At 33.2% G+C, this 25,487-nt stretch overlaps 2 protein-coding genes across 2 annotated transcripts in view; one reads left to right on the top strand and one right to left on the bottom strand.

The window, feature by feature from the left end:
- The window catches only part of LOC143249551 (phosphatidylinositol 4-kinase beta-like), a 72,026-nt gene extending 67,572 nt beyond the window's left edge, over positions 1-4,454 (bottom strand). Inside the window, exon 1 of the mRNA XM_076499595.1 lies at positions 4,352-4,454. The gene's annotated coding sequence lies outside the window, so the exon portion shown is untranslated. The remainder of the gene's footprint in view (positions 1-4,351) is intronic.
- Positions 4,455-11,303: 6,849 nt separating this feature from the next.
- Positions 11,304-25,487, top strand: part of hyd (E3 ubiquitin-protein ligase hyd) — a 112,753-nt gene continuing 98,569 nt past the window's right edge. The window contains 2 exon segments of the mRNA XM_076499590.1: positions 11,304-11,551; positions 12,056-12,206. Coding sequence (XP_076355705.1) covers positions 12,145-12,206 — 62 coding nt within the window. The 5' untranslated portion in view covers positions 11,304-11,551; positions 12,056-12,144.

The raw sequence follows: 25,487 nt of genomic DNA, 5'->3' as shown, positions 1-25,487 counted from the left end.
GATGCTCGGAACTTGTGGCTTGGGTATCGTTGGATATTCCAGCACAACAATGACCCCAAGCACACATTGAAATATGTGCAATCCTGGTTACAAAGGAACCATATAAGCATTTTGGAGTGGCCATCGCAGTCACCCGATCTCAACCCAATTGAAAACGTTTGGCATGAGTTGAAGACCAAGATTCATCAGCATCATCCAAAAAATTTGCAAGAGTTGGAGACCTTCTGTAAAGAAGAATGGAAGAAAATACCAGTCGAGTACTGTCAAATGATCATGGAGGGCTATGAGGAGAGATTGCGCCAAGTAATTCAGCTGAAAGGCTACACAACTGACCATTAAAGTAAATGCACAAACACTTTCTGCCCCTCCTATGTTTGGTTATTTGTTTATAAACAGTTTATTTGTTGTTGAATTTACATAAAAATTTATGAAGATGCATGTTAGTATAATATTTATAATATACTGTACTTTCATTATTCTAATCATGATATTTTTTACGTTATGAGGAAAAACTACTCACGACACAAGGGTACGAACACTTCCTGTTGTAACTGTATAATGATGTGTGTACAGGTCCAAGGAATACAAGTGGTAGGAAAAAGTTTAAACCATTATGCATGAGACATGTTAGATAGTCAAAATATAACACTAAAACTTGACCTGGGTGTTGAGAGTTATTAATCAGCCACCACAACTCATTTTAGATTAATTAACAGTACTTCTAATTATAGCCTCTAATTCTCTTAGCATGAGCTCAGTCCCAGGGATCAACCTGGTAACCATTTTATGCTTGCTATGATTTTCATGCTATAACTTATAAATTAGTAATCACACCTTCAATATTTTGCACATTATCAGTAAATAATACGAGGTTTTAATATGCAGAACACCATTAGTAAAGTTTTTCTCATGACTTTTTTCTTTTCAAATGTTGGTATCCAACATGTTTAACATCTATAATTAAGGCTAAAAATACTTTTATGCATCAGAAAAATTTTAAAATTCACCTGCAAATTTTTAAGCTACAGTTAATTATCAAGTTTCTTTAGAAAAAATATATTTTATCTATTTTTACAACTGTATGAATTTGACTTACATTGTAACCACCATAAAAATTAAATATATATATATATGTGTGTGTGTGTGTGTGTGTGTGTGTGTGTGTATTAATTATGCTTTTTTTGTTTTAGAATGACTACAAATTATAACTCGTAAATGAAAATTAGTCTATATAGTATAAATCTCAATATTATTCTTCCATCTATATATACAGACATTTTTATTATATTGACCTATCAGCAATGCCTAGCTAACATTACAAAGTTGCAATGATCTGGTATATGTGTACTCATGTTACCATATCCAACAATATAAAACTGTCCTTTGCAAAGTTCTGTCTTAGCTGTTTTAGTAAACTAGTGTTTTGTAAAATAGTCATCTTGCAGTTATGTATGTTCACTCATTACTAACATTTAAAAACAAGTTGACATTTTTTTTTAAAACTCAGAACAGCAAATTAGTATAGCAAACAATTATATTTTCTAATTATGACCTTCATACTCATTTGTTGCTTGCCATAAGTTACTAAGCCTTATAAAATTTTGCATGTGGAGGATGTGAAATAATGTTTAGATTTTATACATACATTTTGAAATAACAAAAACTAATTCTTATATCAATACCACAGAATTACACTGTAATTAATCAAATTTAATAACTAAGCTATACTTGGATCTCATGAATTTTGAAATTTTGAGCTCACCAATGTCTTCCACTACCACTTGAAATCCAGCATTTAAAGAAAAAAAAACGTTTGCCACAAAATTACTTTGTAGAGACTCAGAAAAACCACTTGGGAGATATTCCAAGCTTTTAACTGATTATATGTGTCACTGAGTGAAACAAGTGTACATAGGTAGGTATTTTCAAAATTTGAACAGGTGGATGAGGCCATCTTGTTTGATTCAATACATATATTATTATCTCAGAAAATAGAAAATATAGGAGGTTCTTATTTCACATTTCAGCTTGTCAATATCAGTAATCTGGGTCATAAGAAACTACATACTTTTCATTTGGATATCACAAACAGCTAATCTGAACCAATGTTATATTCAACATACCTTATGATACACAGTAATTGATTTTTTTTTTAATATTTACTCTTAAAGTAATAAACTAACTAATGTATAATACTAAAACTTGAATTATCTTCCATAATTTGACACCAAACTTAACAACATAAATTTTAAGTGTGCCCCAACAAATGTGATAACAAGGCCTCTGACCCATGTAGGTAGGGTTAATAGAAGCATTATATTTTTGCTACAAAACATATCATTAACATGAATCTGTTCATATGGACTATAGCAATTTTCTATCATTAACCTGCTGTCTTTTTACCTAGTACTACATAAATCCAAGTGCAGATCTTTTCTTCCACAAAAGTTTTTTTTTTTCCCATCAGATCCCATAAATTCATATATCATAACTTTTCAAAATGACATAAATGGGTACTTCTCTTTTTGTTTTTCCTGAAATGAAAAACATGCAGGGTTGGGTTTGCAAAGAAAACCAGCAAATTAATATGCATTAGCTTGCATGTTCGTCACTGTTCTAGTTTAAAAGTTCCGCATTTACTGCAAGCTGAATTGTGGGTGTAAAACACTGTACTCCATTAAAATCCATTCTAGGCGCTGCAGATGTTACATTAAAAGATCTCCCACTCTGTAGCCCTACCATGCACTGTGATTGCATAGTACACATTGCTTCTTACTGATGACCAAGGGTTTGTTTTTGGATTTCAAGCATAGCTACACAAGGGCTATCTGCACTAGTTGTCCCTAATTTAGCAGTGTAAGACTAGAAGGAAAGCAGCTAGTTATCACCACCCACTGCCAATCCTTGGGCTACTTTTTTTGCAATGAATAGTGGAACTGACCACCACATCATAATAGCCCACAGATGTAAGTGCAAGCATCTTTAGTGTAACAGAGATTCAAACTCCCAACCCTCAGATTATGAGTTACGTTTCCTGACCACCTGGCCATACTGCACTTGATGTCCAATGGTCAGTTGTAAGACAAAGTACCAGTATACTGCATAACTCATCCCTTATTCCATTGCACTTAACATTATACAAAAGAAAAAATATTTTTGTGAATTTTTTGAATTGTTTGGAACATAACAGTTTGTTTCCACAAAGTTAAAAAAGTTTAAAATGGCTATTTACCACTGATAAGAATTTCAAGTCCTGATAAATAATTCCACACTAGTAAATTATTTTCAGTTTACATTTTACTGAACATACTCAACTTTGTGAACTTGAAAAAATCTCCAACTTTGACTTGGTTTGAGTTTGATGGTCCAACATTGTCTTCCTTACTTTTTCAGAGTGTTTAGCAGTTAAATATTTCAACAAATTCAAAGTGCTGATGCAAGAAAATATAAGGGATGTTGAAAAGATGGATTATTTTGCCTTGCTTTTAATGGAACTTATTTCCTGGATCAATTCAAAATAGTTCCATAACTGGCTTTTATTTTTAAAGTTAAGTGATATGTAACAAGAAATTTAAGATTATTTTTAAAAAATCACCAAGACTGTGTCATTTTAAGTTAAAGAAAGTGATAAAGAATTTTGATGTAAAATATTTTGGGATACTACAAAGCCAAAAGCTTATAAATGGGTATCTTTCGTGACTTGAACATCTCAAACAAGATTCTCTCAATGATTAATAATGAAACTAATCACTGCAATGATTTGTTAAAATATTCCACTTGGCTCCATCCTTTGACCATTTGTCACATTCACTTGAAGTAATTAGTCCAACATATAAAACAAACCTTCAAGAAAGGCAATGGAGAAGCTCAGGGAAAGAAGAATGATTCCAGATTCGTATAAAATCTTAATGTTTGATCTTATCCGCAGAAATAATTAAGACAGTAATAGTAAAATATATACATTTTGCCGTCATACTTAAAGTTCATGAAATACCAGTTTTCTGATAGCTTAGCTTCGTTACTAATTTTGGAGGATAGTGCCATTATCCATATAGCTAATTTGTAAATGACTGGTACGGTATTTATATGAATAGGATACAAATTAGAATTCGATATAAATTCACACACTGATAGGTTAAAAATAGTTTCTGCCCTGGACCAGAGTCTTTAATTAAAATATTTTGAGTTAAGCCTAGTACCAGCAATGGTAATATTTACTATACAGTAGTACTTTATAATTAATCAATTTAAAACTATTTTAATGATAGCTTTTCCGAAACTCTAATTTACAATGCATTTATGTCAACTTGCTAAATACACACACATAAAAAAAACGTTATCATATACTCACCAGCAGTGTTTTGTTTTTTTTTATAATTTGCTAACAAACACTTGATTAATAAATTACAATCTCCTCACTATGTAACTACTTTCACCAAACATAAAACGTATTAATCATGATCTATTAAGTCCTCTACTGTCAAATTAAGGAGTTATCAAAACTATGAAATTTTAAATGGTCAGAGCTCAGCCACAAATGAACCGCATGAAACATTATGAATCTTTGGCATTGCAGAAAACAATTTAATAAAACTACTCTATACATTTAGAATACTAAAGATGGCTGAATATAAACAATAAATTATTTGAGTTACATTTTTTGTTTATTTATTTTCTGTATCAGTGTACTGATACCAATTTGACAAATCAATTATCTAAATTTTCTGTTCTTACTAAGTTACTAAAGGAAAGACATTTTGAAGATCATTCTTTGTTACTGATAGTTATGACAATGAAACTGAAATGATCGTTTTTGTTTCATGAGAAGGTTGTTATTATTGTTTTGTAACGCAATCAGCACAACGTGCTATCTTGCTTTGCACATTATTTATTGTTTTTTTTTTTAATTTCGCACAAAGCTACTCGAGTGCTATCTGTTCTAGCCGTCCCTAATTTAGCAGTGTAAGACTAGAGGGAAGGCAGCTAGTCATCACCACCCACCGCCAACTCTTGGGCTACTCTTTTACCAACGAATAGTGGGATTGACAGTCACTATATAACGCCCCCACGGCTGAAAGGGCGAGCATGTTTGGCGCGACGGAGATGCGAACCCGCGATCCTCGGATTACGAGTCGCACGCCTTAACGCGCTTGGCCATGCCGGGCCTACACACATTATTTAGAATGGGTGTGTTTGTGTGTATTTTCTTATAGCAAAGTCACATAGGGCTATGTGCTGAGTCCACCGAAGGGAGATCAAACCCCTCATTTTAGCATTGTAAGTACGCAGACTTACCGCTGTACCAGTGGGAGACTATTTATAAGGGAACATTGTACAAATATATATCGGTAAATTTACTGCTAATTTAATAAATTTCATACAATTTTAAAGGGACGAAAAGAATATTATTAGACCATCAAGAATGTTCCTTTCAGCTAAAAACTATAATAAATCCTTACTACTCATGTTTTAATTCAATCTTTTCTTGAACGCAGTTAATTTTTTGCTTCCACCCTTTTTGAAGGCAGCTCATTCGAAAAGCCAACCACATTGTTTGAAAAGCAATACTGCCAAAATTTAAATTTATAACCCCTTGTTCTATTGTTTTCACTTCTAAACACAAAACGTTTGATGCATATATAGTGTCAATACCCTTAATAATCTTAAACATTTCAATTAAATCCTCTCTAACCCTTCTTCTCACTAGAGAAAACAAGTTTAGAGATTTTGGTCTCTCCTCATAGAACAATCCCACTGTTCTAGGTATCATCCTAGTGACTCTTCTCCAACATTTCAACGTCCTTCATGAGGATGGGAGTTCAAAACTGTGCATAGTACTCTAAATGAGGCCTTACAAGTAATATATATATACATTGAAGCAATAATATCCATTGTCTTGTATTAAATATATCTATAGATGCTACCAAAAATCCTATTTGCCGTATTTCTAACTGCAATACATTGTTTAGACGACTTATCTGATTTTCCGATCAGAACACCAAGATATTTTTCTTTAACCACTGTAATTAATATATTCCCATTTACATTTTAACAGTTGTTTGAATTGAGAAAACTTACATGCATCACCTCACATTCTGTGTAGTTATACACTGTCTGCTACGTACTGGACCAATGCATCAAATGATTTAAATTTCTCCGTAAGTCTGCAACATCTCTGATACAATTAACAATCACAAAAATTTTAATGTCATTTAGAAACTTCAAATTTTTTAGTTAATGTATCATTCATATGTATTTCAAACAGCAGAAGACCCAGCACAGAGCCTTGAGGCACATCACTTGTTATTGTGATCCAATCAGGTCTAGCTCAGTTTATTACTGATCTCTTATTTTCTACTTTTAAACCAATTCTCTATCCAATTGAATAACATTTCTCACACACCCACAGATTCAATTTTTGTAATAAGTTTTTTGTTAGGCATATTGTCAAACGCTTTCTGAAAATCAAGTTAAACCAAATCCACAGTATTTCTTTCATCAACTCTTGCAGCAAAATCCTCAAAGAATGCCAAAATATATATTAAACAAGACTTTCCCTCAATGAAACTATGCTGATTCTTTTATTCTATATCAAACAGCTTTAAGTGACTCTGCAATACACATTCAATCACACTCTCCAAAACATTTCCAATTACTGATGTAATTTTTATCGCCTCCTTTAAATAACATTAGTCGACTTCCAGTTTTCCAGTACTTTTCCACTACTCGATAACCTATGAAAAATATTAGCTAACAGTTCACAAATAAAATATTTAAGTTTGTTTAAAACTCCAGGATAAAATTTGCATGGCCAGGGAATTTATTAATTTTTAGGTTTCCCAACTTTTTACCACAATTTCAGAACTTAATATGATGTCTCTTACATCAGCATTTTTCCAATACATTACGTTTACTGGTTGAGACATAATACTTGTATGTCATTTCGTAAAAAGGGAAGAAATGTATAACTTAATAAGTTTACCATTTCATAATCTTCCGAGAACAGCTCCCTACAATGATTTTTAAGGGCTTCATCCCCATTATACACTTAACGAATAAAATTGTTTGAGTTAACTCTTTCAATAAACCCTCTTTCGTATACAGCTTTTGCTCATTTAAGATATTTATTGTTTCGAAATTAAGCGCAAAACTATACTATGGCCTATCTGTGCTCTGCCCACCACGGGTATCAAAACCCGGTTTCTAGCGGTGTGAGTCCGCAGACATAATGCTGTGACACTGGTGGGCAACTTCCTTTTTAACTAGTTGTCTGGATTTCATATAGTCCTCCAAGTTCTTATTATTTCCAGTAAGTTTAACTTTTAATTTATTCCTGATGTGATCTCTCACACCTTTATTAAACCACACTCTCAAATTCTTCTTCGTTACACTTTTTTTCCTGAAGGGAATATGTATACATATCAGTTTTTATCTAAATGCTTTCCATACCTGTTCAAGATTCCCTCCCAACTCATTATTTCAATCTACAGAAGCCAGATTCACAAGAAGACTTCGAAACAATAATAAATAAATCGAGTAAGAAAATCTAGTGGAGATGCATTAAGGTTAAAAAATGTTGGTTTTTTTAGGTAATAAGAGCCTGAAGATCCATGTCATTTTATACAAATCTCGAGGCAGGTATCATTTGGAGTTTAGTATCCAGGTTTTCAAATCATTATTTTAGGAAATATATCAATATACTTGAAAGGAAACAAAGAATAGCTGTAGATGTGATATCTGATCTACAAAAGAAATTTCAGTAAAAATAAGTCTCTTCAATGATTATGCCATTTTCTCGGGGTCTTAGAATGACACGAGAATTGATTCAGACTTAAAAACAGTGGTGAAATTCTCCAAGAAAAAATGTATAAGTACTCAGCTATGTGAAATGGACTTATTTTTGAAAAGAAAATCTACATATAAATAACAACAACAAAACACGAAAAAACAACTCAAATGAGTCCCAATATCAAAACCGCTTTAAAAAAACAAGTTCTGGTACTCATTACCTGAGTACCTGCAGAATATTACCTCTCCTTAAAATTAAGTTATCAAAAACTTAGACTTTTTCAAAAGAGTTATTTGTTACTTATTTATTTTGTAATTAGTACTGTTAATCGTGACTTCAATGTGAGAAGTAATAACGATAAGCTTTTTAAATCTAAAGGTAGTATTATTTCTGGCAAGATTTTCTCTCTGTCACTTAGAAATTCTAACTTGTTGAAGGACAGACACGTGCGTGATACTCGTCACTAGGGGCGTAGATCCTGGGGGGGATGGGTAGAATACATCCCCCCTACAGTTTGGTTTGTTGAATTGTTTTATTGCATCACAAGCCTACAAATTGTGTGTTTGTTCTTGTGATTCTCGTGTTCTTACCAATCGAATTACATAATTCGGCCTAGATGTAGGCTTTTTCAGTAGCCGAAATGTACATCTTTAATATAAGCGTGCTTCTAAACTTTTCGATCTAAGCGATAGTTCGTAAGTATCAGTCAGTAGGCCTAAGTATACATGCACGTATCGTGGCAACAAGATTACTCTGTGACTGCATGTTTACAGCTTTCAGGTTCACATAATCAGAGATTACCAATTTGCAAAATGAACAGTCCACATAAGTGGTTGCAAAAATCATCTCCCCCATCGGGTGTAAAAAATCTACGCCCCTGCTCGTCACACAACCTTTTCACAGCTTAATTTGCACGTAGGTTCAGTACAACCCTTAATATTTGTTTATTTTATTATGCACAAAGTTCTGCCCACACGGATATCGAAACTCGGTTTCTAGTTGTATAAATCAGCAGACAAACCACTGTGCTACTGGGAAACAGTACTTGATGAAACGAATGTGTTTGAAAAATAAATTATGTTTATTAATTTAAACAGGAAAAAGAGAATTCAATTTTCATTTTGAAATATGTAAATGTTTGTTTTTTAAGCACAAAACTACACAGGAGGTTGTGTACACTCTTTTCAACGGAGGTATAAAAACCCGATATTTAGTGTTAAAGGGCCCCATTCTTACCGCTGAGTAACCTAAGAGCAACATACTGCTATAAGATATATTTTTAGTATCAATGTTGCACCTTATTCTTCAGATACATGGCGTAGAATGCCTAGAAAATTCTAAGTTAATGTTAATAGAAAATTCGATAATAGATTGTAAATGTTTTCTTTGTTTATCTGTTATTAGGTTCTTAAGCACAAGCCTGTTTACACAACAGGCTAAATGCATTGTGCCAACCTCGAATATTGCAATCAGTTTTTTAGCGTTACAAGCCACAGACTCACTGCTGAGTCACTGGAGGATTATAATATAACTAGGATGGTAGTTAGAAATTGAGTTGAAATATAATGAAGGATATAGCACATAGAGTTTTGTTTTATTTGTCTTTAAATACAGAAAGTGAAATCAGTAAATGTGTTTTAGTGAACTTGTCAAGTTGCTTTGGACTAGTAAGTCCATTTTGTTATGTTAGCTAACGTCATTTGTAACACAGGCGAATAAAGATTAATGAATCTAAAATGTTAAATACTGATTGTTTTTCAGGGTGTTGGTTTTACCCTTCTTAGACCTCTTGAAGATTAGTTTGTGAAAACACTGTATTTGGTGAAACAACAATGCTATTTCAGATAAATCAGCAACCAAATTTCCGTATAGACTGTGAAAAGGACTTAACATTTCTATTTCGTGATATATTCTGGGAAAGCATTCGACAACCATACATACATTCAATCTCAAGAACATAACTTTGTTGGCCTCGAAATGGAATGTTCAAGTTTACTTGACTGTTGTGGAGTTAAATTGATGTGAACAAAAATGGCATAGATTTTAGAAATTTCGAGGGCATTTTTTTTAGCTTTAAAAATTTATTAATTTTATTTCAATGTGGAAAAGTAAATAGCAAGATAATTTTTTATATAGCTTAAATTAGTAACCTCGTAACAATATTCCATTCATAGGCAGAGAAAATGAGCTATGAAGGCTTGTGCACAGTTTAGTCAAAGTTTTCGTATGAAATGTGGCTTATTCAGGTATCTTATTCAAGAATCCAATGATTATTATCTGTTTGTTTGTTTCGAAAATCGTTCAAAGCTACACGAGGGCTATCTGCGCTGGACGTCCAGAATTTATCACTGTAAGACTAGAAGAAATGCTGCTAGTCATAACCACCCACCACCAACTTTTGGGCTACTCTTTTACAAATAAATAGTGGGATTAACGAAAACATTATGACGCCCCCACGGTTGAAAGGGCGAGCATGTTTGGTGTGGTGGGGATTCAAACCCGCGACTCTCCGATTAGGAGTCGAGTGCCTTTACCAGCTGTCCATGCCGGGCTGGCTATGAAATAAGTAGGAAGAAAATGTATTTTTGCCTAACTACCAAATAAACAAGAAACAATTATATTATTATTATTATGCCACTCGATTCCATGAAGGAACATAGGGCCGCAATCGCTTGCGGATTCATTAACAGGCTGGTTTTTTAAGTGAGCAGATTGTTAGCCTACTGCACAACCCCCAACCAGGAGGAGAAACCTGAGCCGTCCCTAATTTTGCAGTGTAAGACTAGAGGGAAGGCAGCTAGTCATCACCACCCACCGCCAACTCTTGGGCTACTCTTGTACCAACGAATAGTGGGATTGACTGAACATTATAATGCCCTCACAGCTGAAAGGGTGGGCATGTTTGGTGTGATTGAGATTCAAACCCACAACCCTGAGATTACGTGTCGAGTGCCTTAACCATCTGGCCATGCCACGCCTGTCCACCGAGGGGAATCGAACCCCTAATTTTAGCATTGTAAATCCGGAGACATACCGCTGTACTAGCGAGGGGCAAAGGGTTATCTGTGCTCTGCCCACCACGGGTGTCGAAACCCGGTTTTTAGCGTTGTAAGTCCGGCAGACATCCCACTGAGTCACTGGGGGTCAAGAGAAAGAGGACTTTGCCACTTGTTTTCTTTACCAATGTTGTAGATTACATACATATAATTTTATGCACGAAAAGTCTGGAAATTTTTAGTCTTTTAAAGAAGAACACACAGTATTCCTGTCTGCTATACACGTGGGTTTTCTAAATTTATTTTTAATTAATATTTTATCGAAAAAATAATTTTGTAGAAAATATAGAATTTTATATCTTCTTATTTTTCTGTCATTCTTGAAAGTCACAACTGTTATCATACAGTACGGACATGTTTGGTCTATATTAAAAAATAAAAACATTAAAATGTTAGGCGTCAAGACGGTGTTAATTAAGGCGTCTTGGTCGCATACGCTACTATTGTGATGATGCTGTCCGCGGAATAGTGTTCTTTAGCGTTTTACTGTGTTTCGAGGGAGTTGAAAGGTGTTATATATAACTTATCAAACGTTAAGGAAACATCCTGTTGTTCTTTGTAATTAGCTAAAAGAAAGATATACGTTTTCGTCTATTTATATTTTATTGTATACTTGAAAACTTAAATGTGAACTTTTACATGAAAAATGGTTTATTTTTCGTAGTTACTAGTACCAAAGTACCATGTGATCTCGGCTTGCAGAGTTGTAAGTTGCATCTAGTACGTTAGGCTTATAGACTTGTTATATTGAAATTACATTACGGTATCACTAGTAGTTAGACACTATCCAGTTAACGACTTAGTTAAGCCTACTTTATATTTTTAGTCGAAATTTTAGTAAATGCATATGACTTTTTCTCTTAGAAATAGTAAACTAAACTATAACGTTAAGACACTGGTTTCTGGAAGATTGTGAGTTATTAACCATAGTAACAAGTTACCGTTTCGCTATTCATTCATTTAGTGGGCTTCACATTGAACTGCCGACAAGAGTTTAACTTAAGTTTGTAAGTGGTATAACGTATTATATTAATTTGTTATATATGGTATAAATGTAACCTGTAAGTGTGGTCTAGAACTCCTAAAACCTGTTGAGAAAAGTCTGTAGTACTATTGTAACTGAAAATAAGTCTAAAGTAACTAATACTTGTACTACTAGTAGTAGAAGTTGTCCAGTCACGTATTGCAAACTGAATAATTTTACGTTTAGGTAATAAAACGTGAGGTACACAGCTCAGGAGAGGGAAATCATAGACTATATTGTATGATTTAATTTATGAAGTTGACAAAACGGAAAGAATGACGTCAATTCATTTTGTAATTCACCCATTACCTGGAAATGAAGAACAACTAAATGAGAGGTAAGCATTTTGTAGTCTTTTTTTTTTTTTTGATTTAAAGACAACCTAGTTTAAGTTTGAATCATTAGAAAGTCACAACTAGTACTAGTACTGTCTCAGGTACAAACAATTATTCTTGGTTTTGAGCACAATAGAATTTTATAAGAACTTGTTAGAGAAAGAAAAACAGTACATCGACTACATTTGTTGTATGCAATACCAACAAGGCTTTTAATTCAATACCAGCATTCATTTATATTGTAACATTTTTTGCCCTACTATATATATATATAGGATATTTGAGGGTTGGATGGAGCAGAAATATGAGGTAGACTTTAAGTGCATTAATTACAATTAAAAAATAATGTAAATAGAATATTACAACATAAAAAACAAGGTTATAGGATGTGTTTATTAAAAATACAAGTTGAATTTTGCCTTTTATATGTATGTATACCAGTGACTCAGAACTGTAAAAATACTCTTACATCACATTATCAGTCAAATTATTGAGCAAGTTTGTAACTTTAGCTAAATGATAATTGTTGAGAAATGATCTTGTAGCTAGTTTACAAAAATAAAACTTACTCTGAAGTATTGAAATTTGTTTAATTTTACTTTCCACTACTACAAGATACAATCCACAGGAATAGTCCAAACTTCTAACAAATGAAACTGAATCAGGTCTCTAACTTTTCATCTGTAGAAATAAAGCAAGGCAGACAAACATTTGATAAATGCTCTGTGATTATAGTAAGTGCATGGTAATGTATTTTGGTTATCATAATTTGGATCTTGTGCTTAATATAAATGGGAAACAACTGAATGGTATCACCAAAGAAAAGGGCCTTGTTAAAATAGTATTATAGAATTATAGGCTTGTATGTTTATAGACATAATGGTTACAAGTCAAAATAGTGTTATCTTTATACAAATTACTAGTTTGTTCTTACTTTAAATATTGTATACAGTTTTGGTCTGATCTGAAAAAGGGTGTTGATTTGTCATTGGAAAGGCTTGAGAGGTGTTGTTATGATGGCTCTTGAGGTGGAGGATTATGTTATAGGAACAAGTTAAAATCTCTTAAAGATACTGGAACTTGCACAAAAAGGGGTTAGTGGTAAGCTTATCAACATGATTTTTTTTACCCAGGGACAGATGTACTCCCTTGCCCCCCCCCCAGCTACATCACTGACATGTATAATAGTTTTAAGATTGAAAAAACAAACTAGTGTAGTTGTATTTTTCAAAGAGGGTGATGGACTTATAGAATGAGTTCCAGTGGGAGTACTGGAGGCCAGTGCTTTCCAGGCACTTAAAAGGGGAATCAGTCATTTCCTTAAAAATAAAAAAAGGTTCTTAAATATTGACTTTTCTCATGAGTGGGTGTGTAAGAACAGCCTTAAGACTAAAATTGTTTCTTGTCTGTATGTTATTTAAACATTTATAAACTTCTTAATTTTAACATGTCAGTATTATTACTGTGATAAAGAAAAAAATTGTATGCAATATTTTAGAAGAAGCTACACCATAATCCTGCACAATGTTAGAATAATGTTTTTGCTCTTTAACTGAACATTCAAATCTTTAGAGCCATTAACTAGTATTCTCTTATCTTTGCAGTTAAACACTTAGGATGATTTTGGGTTTCATATTAAATTACATTTGTATTATTTTTTTCTCCCTTAAAAATCAGTGATTCTCTCGCATAAAAATATGAAAGGTCCTTTTGAACAAGTGAAGCATTCTCCTAAGAATGTGTGGTTTCTAACATATTAGTTTCATTGAAAAATTTAAAAATATTTTTACCCCCCTAAAAAACCCAACAAAAACAACACAAACAAACAACAAAATAACAAACAAACAAAACAACAACTGACAGAAATAAAGATTCTAAAGTAAATCTGTAAGGGACCTCTCTTGTCTCATGATCCTGTTTAAAAAATTGTTTATCATAACTGCCTTTAACATTAAGTCACTTTTCTGCCAAGTTTTTAGCATTCCATCCAATCCCTCATTCATTCAATGTAATAATTTTATGTGGGGCTCTTTTTCAAATGCTCCCTGAAATTCATGATAACAAACAAGAGGCCCTCATAAAAAAAAAAAAGTGATGTAGATTTATTTTATGCATGCATGCACTTTTGAAATGCTCTTTTAAGTTACTTCTGTCAATAGATCCCAATATCATGGTACTGAGAGAAGTCAGACTATTAGGTCTATTGTTTTATCGATTCTTAGATATTTATTATTAAAAAAAGAATAATGTAGGCACTTTTCTATCATTAGAAATTTTTCTGATGTTAAAAGACTTAAGATTAAAAAGCACCAATTCACTCTTTAATTTTTTTAAGGTTTTGAGAGAAACCTTATCATGGGTAGTCTTATTATCCTAGGAGTTATCCATAATTTTTTAAAATGGATACTTTAATATATTTTGAGAATTTTAATTAAAATTTTTCTTTACTTTACAAAAACTGGTCAGTTTGGAAATGTTATTTTCACAAGTAAAAACACTTGTTGAAGAATTACAGTTTATTGTATTTTTATTTTCTTTAATAAGGTTATGCTGTACTTTATTTCACTTATTATAAGCATAAATGCCTTTCAATATGAAAGTGGCAACTTGATCAAAGAGTAAGATTTTCATATTCCTTTTTATCATAATTGTTATTTACTATTTCAGTATGGATCATAGGTTAAAGGCTATGACATCACATTTCTTGACGTCGCATTTAAAATTGTATTAAACAACTATTTTACAAATTTATGTCAAAAAGTTTGGAATCAAATTGTAGATTATAATTCAAACTATAATATTATATATGAATTAATTTCTTACTTTAAAATTAAACATTAAAAGAACCCACCTAAATATAGACTATAGTGAGTCACATGGGTGGTATGTTGAATGCAGCACTGTTTAAAATTAGGTGTTTATGATTTCAAAATATTAAATCTATAGTTTTGTGCAAATTAGGAACTCAAAACCTAATATTAAACTAGAATATAAAATAAGGATCTACTATCTTGTTATTTTGCTGAGATATGGCTTGTGTATTGAATCAAGTGATCCCATTCATTTCTTTCTGTTTTTGAGAATGGTTCTGCATGAAGTTACTTCAAGATATGATGTGAATAAACAAATCAGCTTAGCATGTCCTCTTTGTAGTTTTCTCAGCCATTTTAATCTGTGAAAAGGTAACTACATTCTTTTCAAGGAGATGTGTTTTTAGTCTGCTTGAAGTTTTATAGTTTTAAAAATCTAAATACATCTTAGTTACTAAGCTTAATAAATTTTATTGGAATTCTGTGGTTTCAATTTTATATTTTATTATTTTTTGGTTATTCAACTGTGTATATAAAACCTAAAAAAATTATCTTCTGTGTGCAAAATTTTAAAAGACTTAGCACCTTTATTCCAGTTGCAACTGGGTACAAAGATCTCAATGAGAAAAGATAATTATTTGCTTTATTTCTTGATTTATTGTTCTATATTTCAAGAAATAGTTTAATTTATTTCTAAATAGTAATAATATATATACATATATAATGTATAATAAGTGAAATGTGACTGTTTTATATTACTGGATACATAATTTGAGTGCACATGCATTGTGTCAATGCAAGTTATGTAATGTCAGTTAGGTATGACTAAAGGTTTGTATAGTAAAAAATAATAAATATATGGCATTATAAGACCCATGCTATCCATACTAAACATCTGTATTTTTGTTATATATAGTCATTATAGCATGAAATATAGCATAATTTATAATTATTTCTTAACACTCCTACGAAAAGTGGGGCAACTTGAAAGGTAATTAATATTAGGCTAATAAATTTGTATTTGATGATTTGATGATTCATTTCATCAAATGAAATGGCAATTTCATTTAAGTACAAATTTATTAGCCTAATATTAATAACCTTCCAAGTTGCTCTGGGGCCTATTAGGCCCCACTTTTCGTAGGAGTGTTAAGTTTTTTATGATGGTTATAAGGTTGGTCAAGTGACAGACACCCACATAGATTGTAGAAAATAACATAGAATATACAGTCTTACTGTATAGCAAGTTCAAAGTTTGAAATGTATTTAGAAGGTTTTAGATATTACATAAATAATATTTGAGATTTTTGGAATGAAGAATAGTTTTTTTAATCATAACATGAAATCACTTTGCACTCAGACTAGTGACAAAAAACTTATTTTCACAAACAAATCTTCAGTAAAAATATTTCATTAAAAATCTGATTTTTTAAATATGAAATACTTGTAGACTTTTAGTAAAGATTACTAAATTTTGTGAAGATACATGTGCTGTATCAAAAGGTACAGTGTAAGTACTTAATGTGTGCAAATCTGTATATGAACTTGTGTATATTATACCAAGCCCATTGCAAAAGGGTTAAAGTATGGTAGATTACTTATTTACATCTTTAAACTGCACCATCTTAACTTGAATTTCCAGTCCTTGTAAGCTCATGTTTTGTGGTTAAGATTTATAAATCTTCTATTTATTATTTGGAACATGTATCTTTTCCAGTACTCTTGAATGATAAATTAACAAATACTGTAAACTTCATTGACATCTTTTCCATTTACTTTGAATTAACCATCTAACTTTTTCTCATGGTTAGTTGGAGTAAGACATAGAAGTTAACCTTTTGTACTTTTGTGTTAAGGTTTATGGTAATATTCTTAACTTTTGCAGATACTCATATATTTGATTTGATGTGCGTTGATCACCCGATTTTATAATGTAGTAATGTTAGACTAGGCTTAATGAGTGTTTCTACCTGTACAATGGTCTTAAGTTTGTGAGAATTGAAATCTTTTAGGCCCCTGTTAAAAATCCAGATTAAGAATAGTTTATAGCCCCTCATTGGAACAGTGGTATGTCTGCAGACTTGTATTGCTGGAAACTGGATTTTGATACACATAGTAAGAAGAGCACAGCTTTGTGCTTAATAGCAGAAAAAATGGCATTGTTTATATCAATATAAGTTAAGCCTTTTTTTTTTAAATCTAAGCTGAACATATTCTAACTTTAGATAATGAAAGATTAGATTCTTTTTAGTACCATTTAGGCCTTAAACTTAGAGGCTGCATTGTTACGAGTATATTTCTTATTGCTATAGTTCAAAGTTAAATTCTGATACAAGCCTAATAGAATTACTGTTATAAAAGATAGCTAACAATTTTAACTTGCAAATATTAGCATTAGGATATTTGGTTTTACAGTACAAGTATTTTTATACTTGTTTCCATGTTTCATACTTGCAAGTTTCCATGACAAGTAGACTTACTAAACAGTTGATGTTTTATGGTAATATTTTGTCAGTATTTTTAGGCACTTTTCCACCCTATATTATACTTATTAGGGACTGTATGATTATTAAATTTTGGCTGACAAAGCAGAAAAATCTGATTTTGCTTACTTGAGAGAAGTCTTGGCCACCAAGCTTTACTTGCGAAAACACAAGTGAGTATTACCACATTAGTCATTGCAAGTCAAGCAAGTGTGGGCTTGACTGTTTAATTATAGTACTCTGCGACTTGTCAAGAGCTATGTCATGAAGCAGCATTATTATCTTTGGCCTATTTGAAACTAGAATTACAAGTTTCTGTTGAATGTAAGGGAAATTGACAAGTTACCAGTCCGTAACTCACCAGTTGGGTAAGATGGGTGATAAAATTAACATTACATTGTTTATTTTATCATCAGTGAACATTCAAATTTAGCCAGAAATGCTCCAGATAAACTTGTTTAAAGGCAGGTGTCACTTCTGTTTCATTTTCTACTTTATGTAAATAAATGTGGTAGTATCAATACTGCCATCACCATTAGCATTAGGAGGAGAACACAAACATAATGCACATGAAGTATGGAGGAAAAAACCCTCCAACCCTGTTCTATTCAGCACTGCATTTTTATTATTATTAGAAATTTGCAATTACTCCACCTTACACTATTGTTTGGAATTGTATTGTACTTTAGGAAGGATATTGAATTTTTGGAAAGGGTTCATAGGAAGGTTACTAGAATGGTGCCTGGGATGGAGAAGTCATACAAGGAGAGGTTGAAATCTCTCAACTTGTTTTCTCTTAAAAAAGAATAGATGGGGTTCTGATTGAGGTGTTTAATATTATAAAGGGAATTGACAGTGTTAATGCATCATTTTTTTCATATTTAACAGTGAGAGTAGTTGGACTAGAGAGAATAAATATGGTTGAAATGGGAGTCATTTCCAACTAAGAGTTTCATTTTTGTAACAGGGTTGTTGGCTTCAGATGTCATGGAAGCAGTAAATTTAAGTGAATTGAAGAGAAATCTTAACCATATGAATGATACAGTCTGCCTATAAGATTTTTTTAAAAATTAACTTATTAGTAGTTCTATTTTAAAGAATAGGACAGATGAGATGGACCACTAGGTCCCTTGTAGTCTCAAAATATTGTTCTATAAATCTTGCAGTAACATCTAATGTATAACATGATGTAAATGTAACATAGAATAGCATGTGAACTATAAAAGGCAAGAATTTTGCAAATGTAAAATTTACTTTGTCATTTAAAGTAGAAAGGAGAGTGATACTTTAATTAAGCATTATTACTAGATGAATACTGGGGAGGTTACTGGATGGGTGAAAGACTGTTCCAAGGCTGCTGTTGAATTCTTCAAGCATATAATAGTAATGGAAGAATTATATTCAAATCACTTCATTTACATTGGGTACTTTGAAATAATAAAATGGAAATATACAATAATAAAACATAATAAAGTATGAAAATGATCATTTGCCTCGCTGTGGTTGGTGATTTGAAAACAGTTCTATGCCAATTATCTCTCTACACACAGGTCATGGGTCAAAGATTGTAACTAGACGTTTGTTTGCTCTACTTGTTTATTTACTGTTCTAAGTTTTAAGACAAAATTAGTTTAAGAACTTGCATGTAAATATACTCTTCAAAACAAGAAATGCAAAAGGGATATTTTTGTTATTTTAAAGAGAAATATAGGTAATAACGTTACAAGCTCAGAGTGTGATGTTACACATGTTAAGGCACTGATTGTCAGACCAAAATGACAATAAAAGTTGTGCACTTTGAAAACGGAGGAAAACATCGGATTTTTCGCCAAAATGCATTCGTGTCCAATAAGTTTATGTGAGAGATCTGCATGTTCTGCAAGTGCAACATGTGCAAAATCCCTATAAAAGTGAAGGGTTCTCGGTTTCCATAGCTCAGTGTTAAGCCACCGACACGCAATACAGTTACGCCAAGACTGACTGAAGCACAACACAACACCATTGGTCACTTAGAAGCAGGCGAATCTCGATCAGATGTTGCCAGAGCTGTGAATGTCCACCCAAGCACGATCACAAGGCTATGGAATCGTCACCAACAACATGGATCAACTCGTGACCGTCCACGATCTGGCAGACCTCGTGTGACCACGCTCGCACAAGATCGCAACATCCGGTTACATCACCTTCGGGATAGGACCACCACTGCGACGTCTACTGCCTCAACCATACCAGGGCTGCATAGGATTTCCGATCAGACTGTACGCAACTGTCGACGAGATTCTTAGGCCCCATGTGCAACCCATCATGGTGAACGTCGACGTTTTTCAACATGACAATGCCCATCCTCACACAGCCCGACTCACCACTGTCTTCTCGAGACACCACAACATCAACGTTCTTCCCTGGCCCTCCAGATCACCAGATTTAAACTTCATCGAACATCTTTGGGACGAGTTGGACCAATGTCTGCGACTGCGACAACCTCAACTGCAGACTCTACCTCTACTTGCAGCAGCTTTGCAGGCTGAATGGACAGCTATTCCACAGGATGTGATTCATCATCTCGTTGCTTCCATGGGCAGGAGATGCCAAGCAGTTATTGATGCTCATGAGGGGCATACTCGTTATTGACGCTGAGTGACGTTAAACTTCACCTAGTGAGCGTGGACTTCGCCTTTGCAGACTTTAGATGTTCAGCAGTGAATGTGCAAAGTTTCACACGTGTCATACAGAACTACTCGGAATAAACTTGTTAACAATTTGTCTCATATTTTGCCTTTTGTGTTTCTTTTTTTGAAGAGTATAGTAGTAATAGATATATATAATGTTTTATGACTGTAATGTTACTAGTTTGAAATACTAGTCCACTAACACCCAGCCAAGACAGGCCACTTTTTGAAGGTCAGTTTTGATTGGATAACATAAATATACATGCACCATGTCATTGTAACTTGTGTGATGTTAGAGGCATGGCTGAAATGTCATTATAATAAAAATAACAAATATATAGAAATGTGTAATGTTATGATCTTTAAGCTGTTTGAATTAAACACTTGTATTTGCGAGTTGTAATTTGTTATGATTCAAGAACAAAACAGCGTAATGTGTATTTATTTCCTTAATTTTTATGATATTTATGAGATTGGTCAAATCTATCAAACCTGTACAGAGATTCAGTAGTGAAAATGACAGATAAAATATGAAAATTAAAAAATATAATTCAAAATTATCTGAAGGTTTTAAATATTTTATATGTGAAGTATGAACATTTTGTGATACATAAAAGTATTTGTAACGTTATTCTGGAATAGGTAACGTAAAAAAAAGCATGAGAAAAACATTTTTTAAAAAATCCTTAAGACTTAATTTTAAAAATATAATATTTTTCACATGGAAGACTTGCAATGTTTACTGATAATTTACCAAATTTCATGGACATGAGCCTACTAATTTAAAAATTATAGCATGAAAGCCATAATTGCAAAATGGTTACAAGGGTGGTCCTAGGGGCTGAGCTCAAGCTGAAAGAGCTAAACTTTTCCATGCCTGGATGGGTGTATTTCACCCGGGGAATAAATTGCATCATTGAATTAAAAATATTAATGAAAATAAATTGTCATTTTTTACATGTTAAAAAAACATCAGATTTGATATTTATTTAATATTAGCATTATTTTTTGTTATATAAATAATTTTGATTTGAGTTAAGCATGCTCAATAGAAAAATATAAGTGCTTGGGAATTTCTTATGATTTTACTTCGAATAATACAGCACTCATAAGTCCTTAGGAGAAAGTAAACTAGTGTTAATTTGAATGTTGCAACTTCAGTACAAGTGTAGGTTTTACCAGCTGTAGCCAGTTACTGTTTCTTTGTCGTGGTTGTAATGATACGTGGGTAGAAATATTCTAAATTTTCAGCAGGTCACATGTCCTGCTGGACAGTGAAACTTGCCAGACATTTGAAATTTTAGCAAGACACCTCAAAATTGTCACCGGACATGATCGAAAACAAGAAATCAAGTACAGACTATTATTATATAAAACAGAATAATCTTATTTATGGCACTGAAACATTATTTCAAAGCAAGTGGCAATAAGCCTTGTATAAATAAAAAATGACACATCAATCAAAGTGGTAGATTTAGTCATCCAGCACTAAGACATCAGCTGATGTAGACTCAGTATCTCTATTGTTTCTATGTATGTGAATTCCATGTGGACTCGCAAATTGTCTTTTTTTTTTTTACTGTCCTACCACCAGGATTCTGCAGACTTGCACAGTAATTCTGTGCTTGCAAGATTACAGGTCTTATTCTTAGCTAATTTTATTGTCATCAAGTCATTAAGAGAATCATTTATTAGTTTGGACTGCCAGTCATCCTTAATAACTACCACCTGTGAAAATCCATGTTCTGGTTCAGCAGATGACATGGAAATCACCTGCACAAGGCATACAAAGGCCAACACTGTTGATCCAGGGAAAGATGTACCGTCCTCAACAGTAATTTGACTTAACATGTGGGCCCACAATCCACTTGCACAACTAGCCAGGGACTCATCTGATTTGGCAAATCTTGTGGCTGTGAGCAGTGTCTCGTAAAAGTCAGCTTAGCAAATATCAGCTGCAATGTTGATACCCTTAGCTTCTAGCAGAGCATCAAAGTGGTCTAATAGTGTCTGGAGTTCATTATGGCCATAAGATGACAATGCTTCCTCGCTTTCAGGCCTGTTGCTTGGTTCAAAAATTTGAAAGGCACCAATAAAATCCTTATCAAATTCTTCAAATCTCTCATTCAGATATGTGACAATTTTATGTATGAAGAGGGCAGTTTCTTCAGCCATAGATTGAGCAACTGTCTCTTTTGTGGCACTTTTTTAACCTCTGGCCCTTGTCTGACCACTAATAGCAATCACCTTTCCTCTAAGTAACCACTTGCCAGTTTGTTCACACGTTGTGAGCTCTTTAACAATTTTCTGGGATCTCTCAACATGATTCAGATTACCCAGCTTCTCTTTGCAAATAGCGAGTTTGTCAGAAACAATGTTCACAGTAGCAGAATTGTCTTGCATTTTGAGACTAAGAGATGTCAAAACAGGCAGAACTACCAAGAGTATGTCCATGTACAGGATGAATTTAAGGCTTGTCAAAGTACTGTATAATCCTGCAGCTTTCTGTCCATGTTCCCCTTTGTCATGCAGCTTTACTTGATACAAATGCTCTGCTGAAGCTGGCCAGTTATGAGAAACTGACTCCAGAGTGCACTATTTGTAGACCACCCACTGGGTTCCTGTCCCTTTTGTTGGCTTTCTAACAACAATGTTGTTGGCTTTACCAGCTTCTTTGAGGCCAGCCCAGTTCTGTGGCAAATTGTCATAAAAATTCCATAGGTTTTCTAAAAAGGTTTGGATACTATCAAGGTAAGGGATGTCCTTGATGGTCTTCTTAATTGCAAGTTCCAATCTGTGACTAACACTGTGGATCTCTATCAAATAAGGTTTTTGTGCCTTCAATCTGTTGACAAGTCCTTTATTTGTGCCAAAATTGACAGCTGCCCCATTAGCTGTCAGGCATACAATTGATTCAAGCCAGTCAGGAAACTTCCCATATATGGACAATGCTGCAAGTACAAAAAATTAGTGCCCAATATTAGTTACTTTTTGTAAGAAAAAAAACAAAATGTAAATTTGTACTTTGGAAAATTCGATTGCTCCATTATCTATTATGCTAGTTGTGTTAGGTTAAGCTCCAATTCTGTCAGTGGTAAATACATGGTTCTTGGTTTGAATCAATTGAAAAATGCTTGAGTTTTCACTGATGTATATTAATAATGGAATGACTATGTAAACTTGAATTAAAACACAAATGTATATGAAATATTGTCCATTTAAGTTTTTCTTAATTAGGAATTCAGGATGAATCCAGAAAATTCTCATCCCAGGTAATTAAGAAACCTTTACCTGAACTAAGTGCCTGTAGCAAGTGTTCAGAATCAGCCTTTTCAACTGGCTGCAGACACGGGAAGTGGATTACTGGGTAACGGTCACTGTCCAAGTATCTTACATAGACTATCTCCTGCTCAATGTTGGCAGTGTCTGTTGAGCCATCAGTTATAATGCCAAAGAATAATGAGGTGTGCAGATGAGATCCGACATTAATTCTAATTGTTTCTGCAGTATACTTCATAAAGATAACTGGTTGTTTGTCATTGGCATAATGTTCTGTTAAGTTGTGCTCCTGCAGCAACAGAAGCTCTTGAAAATCACTGAATGATTTGGCATTCAAAGCCATATAAAGGGCAGTCCTGAACAACACAAGCAAACGATCTTTCTCAGTCTGGTTAAGTTTGCTCAATTCTTTCATCATGGGAGTTAAATCAGGTGTTTCTTTTGCTGTATTAGCTTGACAACTTAGACTGTGGGCACAACTATTTTCATGCTCCTTAGCAGCACTTGCTCTCAAGTTGGAAGATGCTGTTGTGAAGGTATTCTTCTGCATTCCACTACTTTGGTCATATTCTTGACAAATTGAGCAAAACATCAGTCCGGTAGCATTATTATACTCCAGCCATGGTCGGCCTCTATTCCATTCATCCTGGAAATGACAAGTAGGCTTTTTTTCACTCGGGGTTCCATAGTATTGTCTTCTGATTCATTAGTATTGCTCATGAAGCCAAACTGAAATAGATCGTGAGACTTTCCCATTTTTTTACTATCAGATGCTATGATCAGATCGTCGTGAGTGTTTGGCAGTCACGCGACTATCCGGGACAGCACGGATAACGCAACCTAAAAAGCGCATTTTGTGAGCGTTTACGACCGTTTATTAAAATTTACTTTTTTTGTTTTAAATTAAATCTTAAATTTTGCAAGTTATTTTCCCCTCATTATAGAATATACTTTTAAGCAAAATCTTTGGGCTGTGCATACACAGCTTTTGCCTCACTTATTTTTGAGGGGACGATGTACTTGTGTTTGATATGTTAGGAATATGCCCATCGGTCACGATGTCCGGGGATAGATAGGAAAGTGCCGGCCAAACTTGATTTTTTTAACGGACATGTTTTTAACGGGCTTTAAATAGAAAATTTTGAACCCTGTGATGTGATGTATTTGCCTATATCTCAGCTTTGAGAAGTTTTCAGATAATTAGCTGAACACATATCTCGCTTTCTGTTCTTTTAAACTGTACAAGTCAATGATATAACAGAAAGCCATTTGGCCCACAGAGGTCATCCTTAAGTTATAGAAATTGTAATAAACGTCATGTATTTTCATAAGTACAACTTACATATTTTTTCATTTCTAAAAAAACATTTTTAACACAATGTTAATAGACATGCAGTGAAAAGATTTTGTAATTGATTGTAAAGATTTCTAGTGCATAAATGAAATTACTCAAAGTATCTTATTTTTTTGGAGGTTGCCTATTCTAATAAATGGGATGTAACCATTATTTCACTTTACAGCATATTTAAGTAACGAAGAACATCAGACAAAAATAATGTATTTGCATGATATTATGAAGGTGATAGAGTGAAAAGACAAGTTTAAGATGTGAAAAAATTGACTATTTTCAATTGAAGTTAAAACTTTATTTCCTTATTTAAATAGGCTTACAGTGAAAGCCATCACCTAAAAAGGATTAAAAATAGCTGCACTAAATACATCATTAGATAATTTATCCTTCAAGTTTGTATTTCTCACCAGAAATAAATATTCTGTATAATACTTCAATATTGAGGCTTCCAATGTTTTGTACCAGCATGCTTGTAGGGAATGGAGGCCAGGGGGGCTATTTGACCCCCACTTCAGAGAAAACCATACCAAAAGGAAAAGAAAAAAGGGGGGGGAGGAAGGAAATAAAATAAAATATGGAAGTAATAGATAAGAAATACGAGTCAGAGTGACAAAAAATTACCATAAGAATATCAAGATTAAGATTTGACTTGTTTTTTCTTCACTCATTTCTTTACAGTTGGAGTGCAAGC

The sequence above is a fragment of the Tachypleus tridentatus genome, chromosome 4 (genome assembly GCF_004210375.1).
Source record: "Tachypleus tridentatus isolate NWPU-2018 chromosome 4, ASM421037v1, whole genome shotgun sequence".
Taxonomy (NCBI): Eukaryota; Metazoa; Arthropoda; class Merostomata; order Xiphosura; family Limulidae; genus Tachypleus; species Tachypleus tridentatus.
The sequence above is the reverse complement of the archived record's forward strand: the minus strand, read 5'-3'. Positions and strand labels throughout refer to the sequence as shown.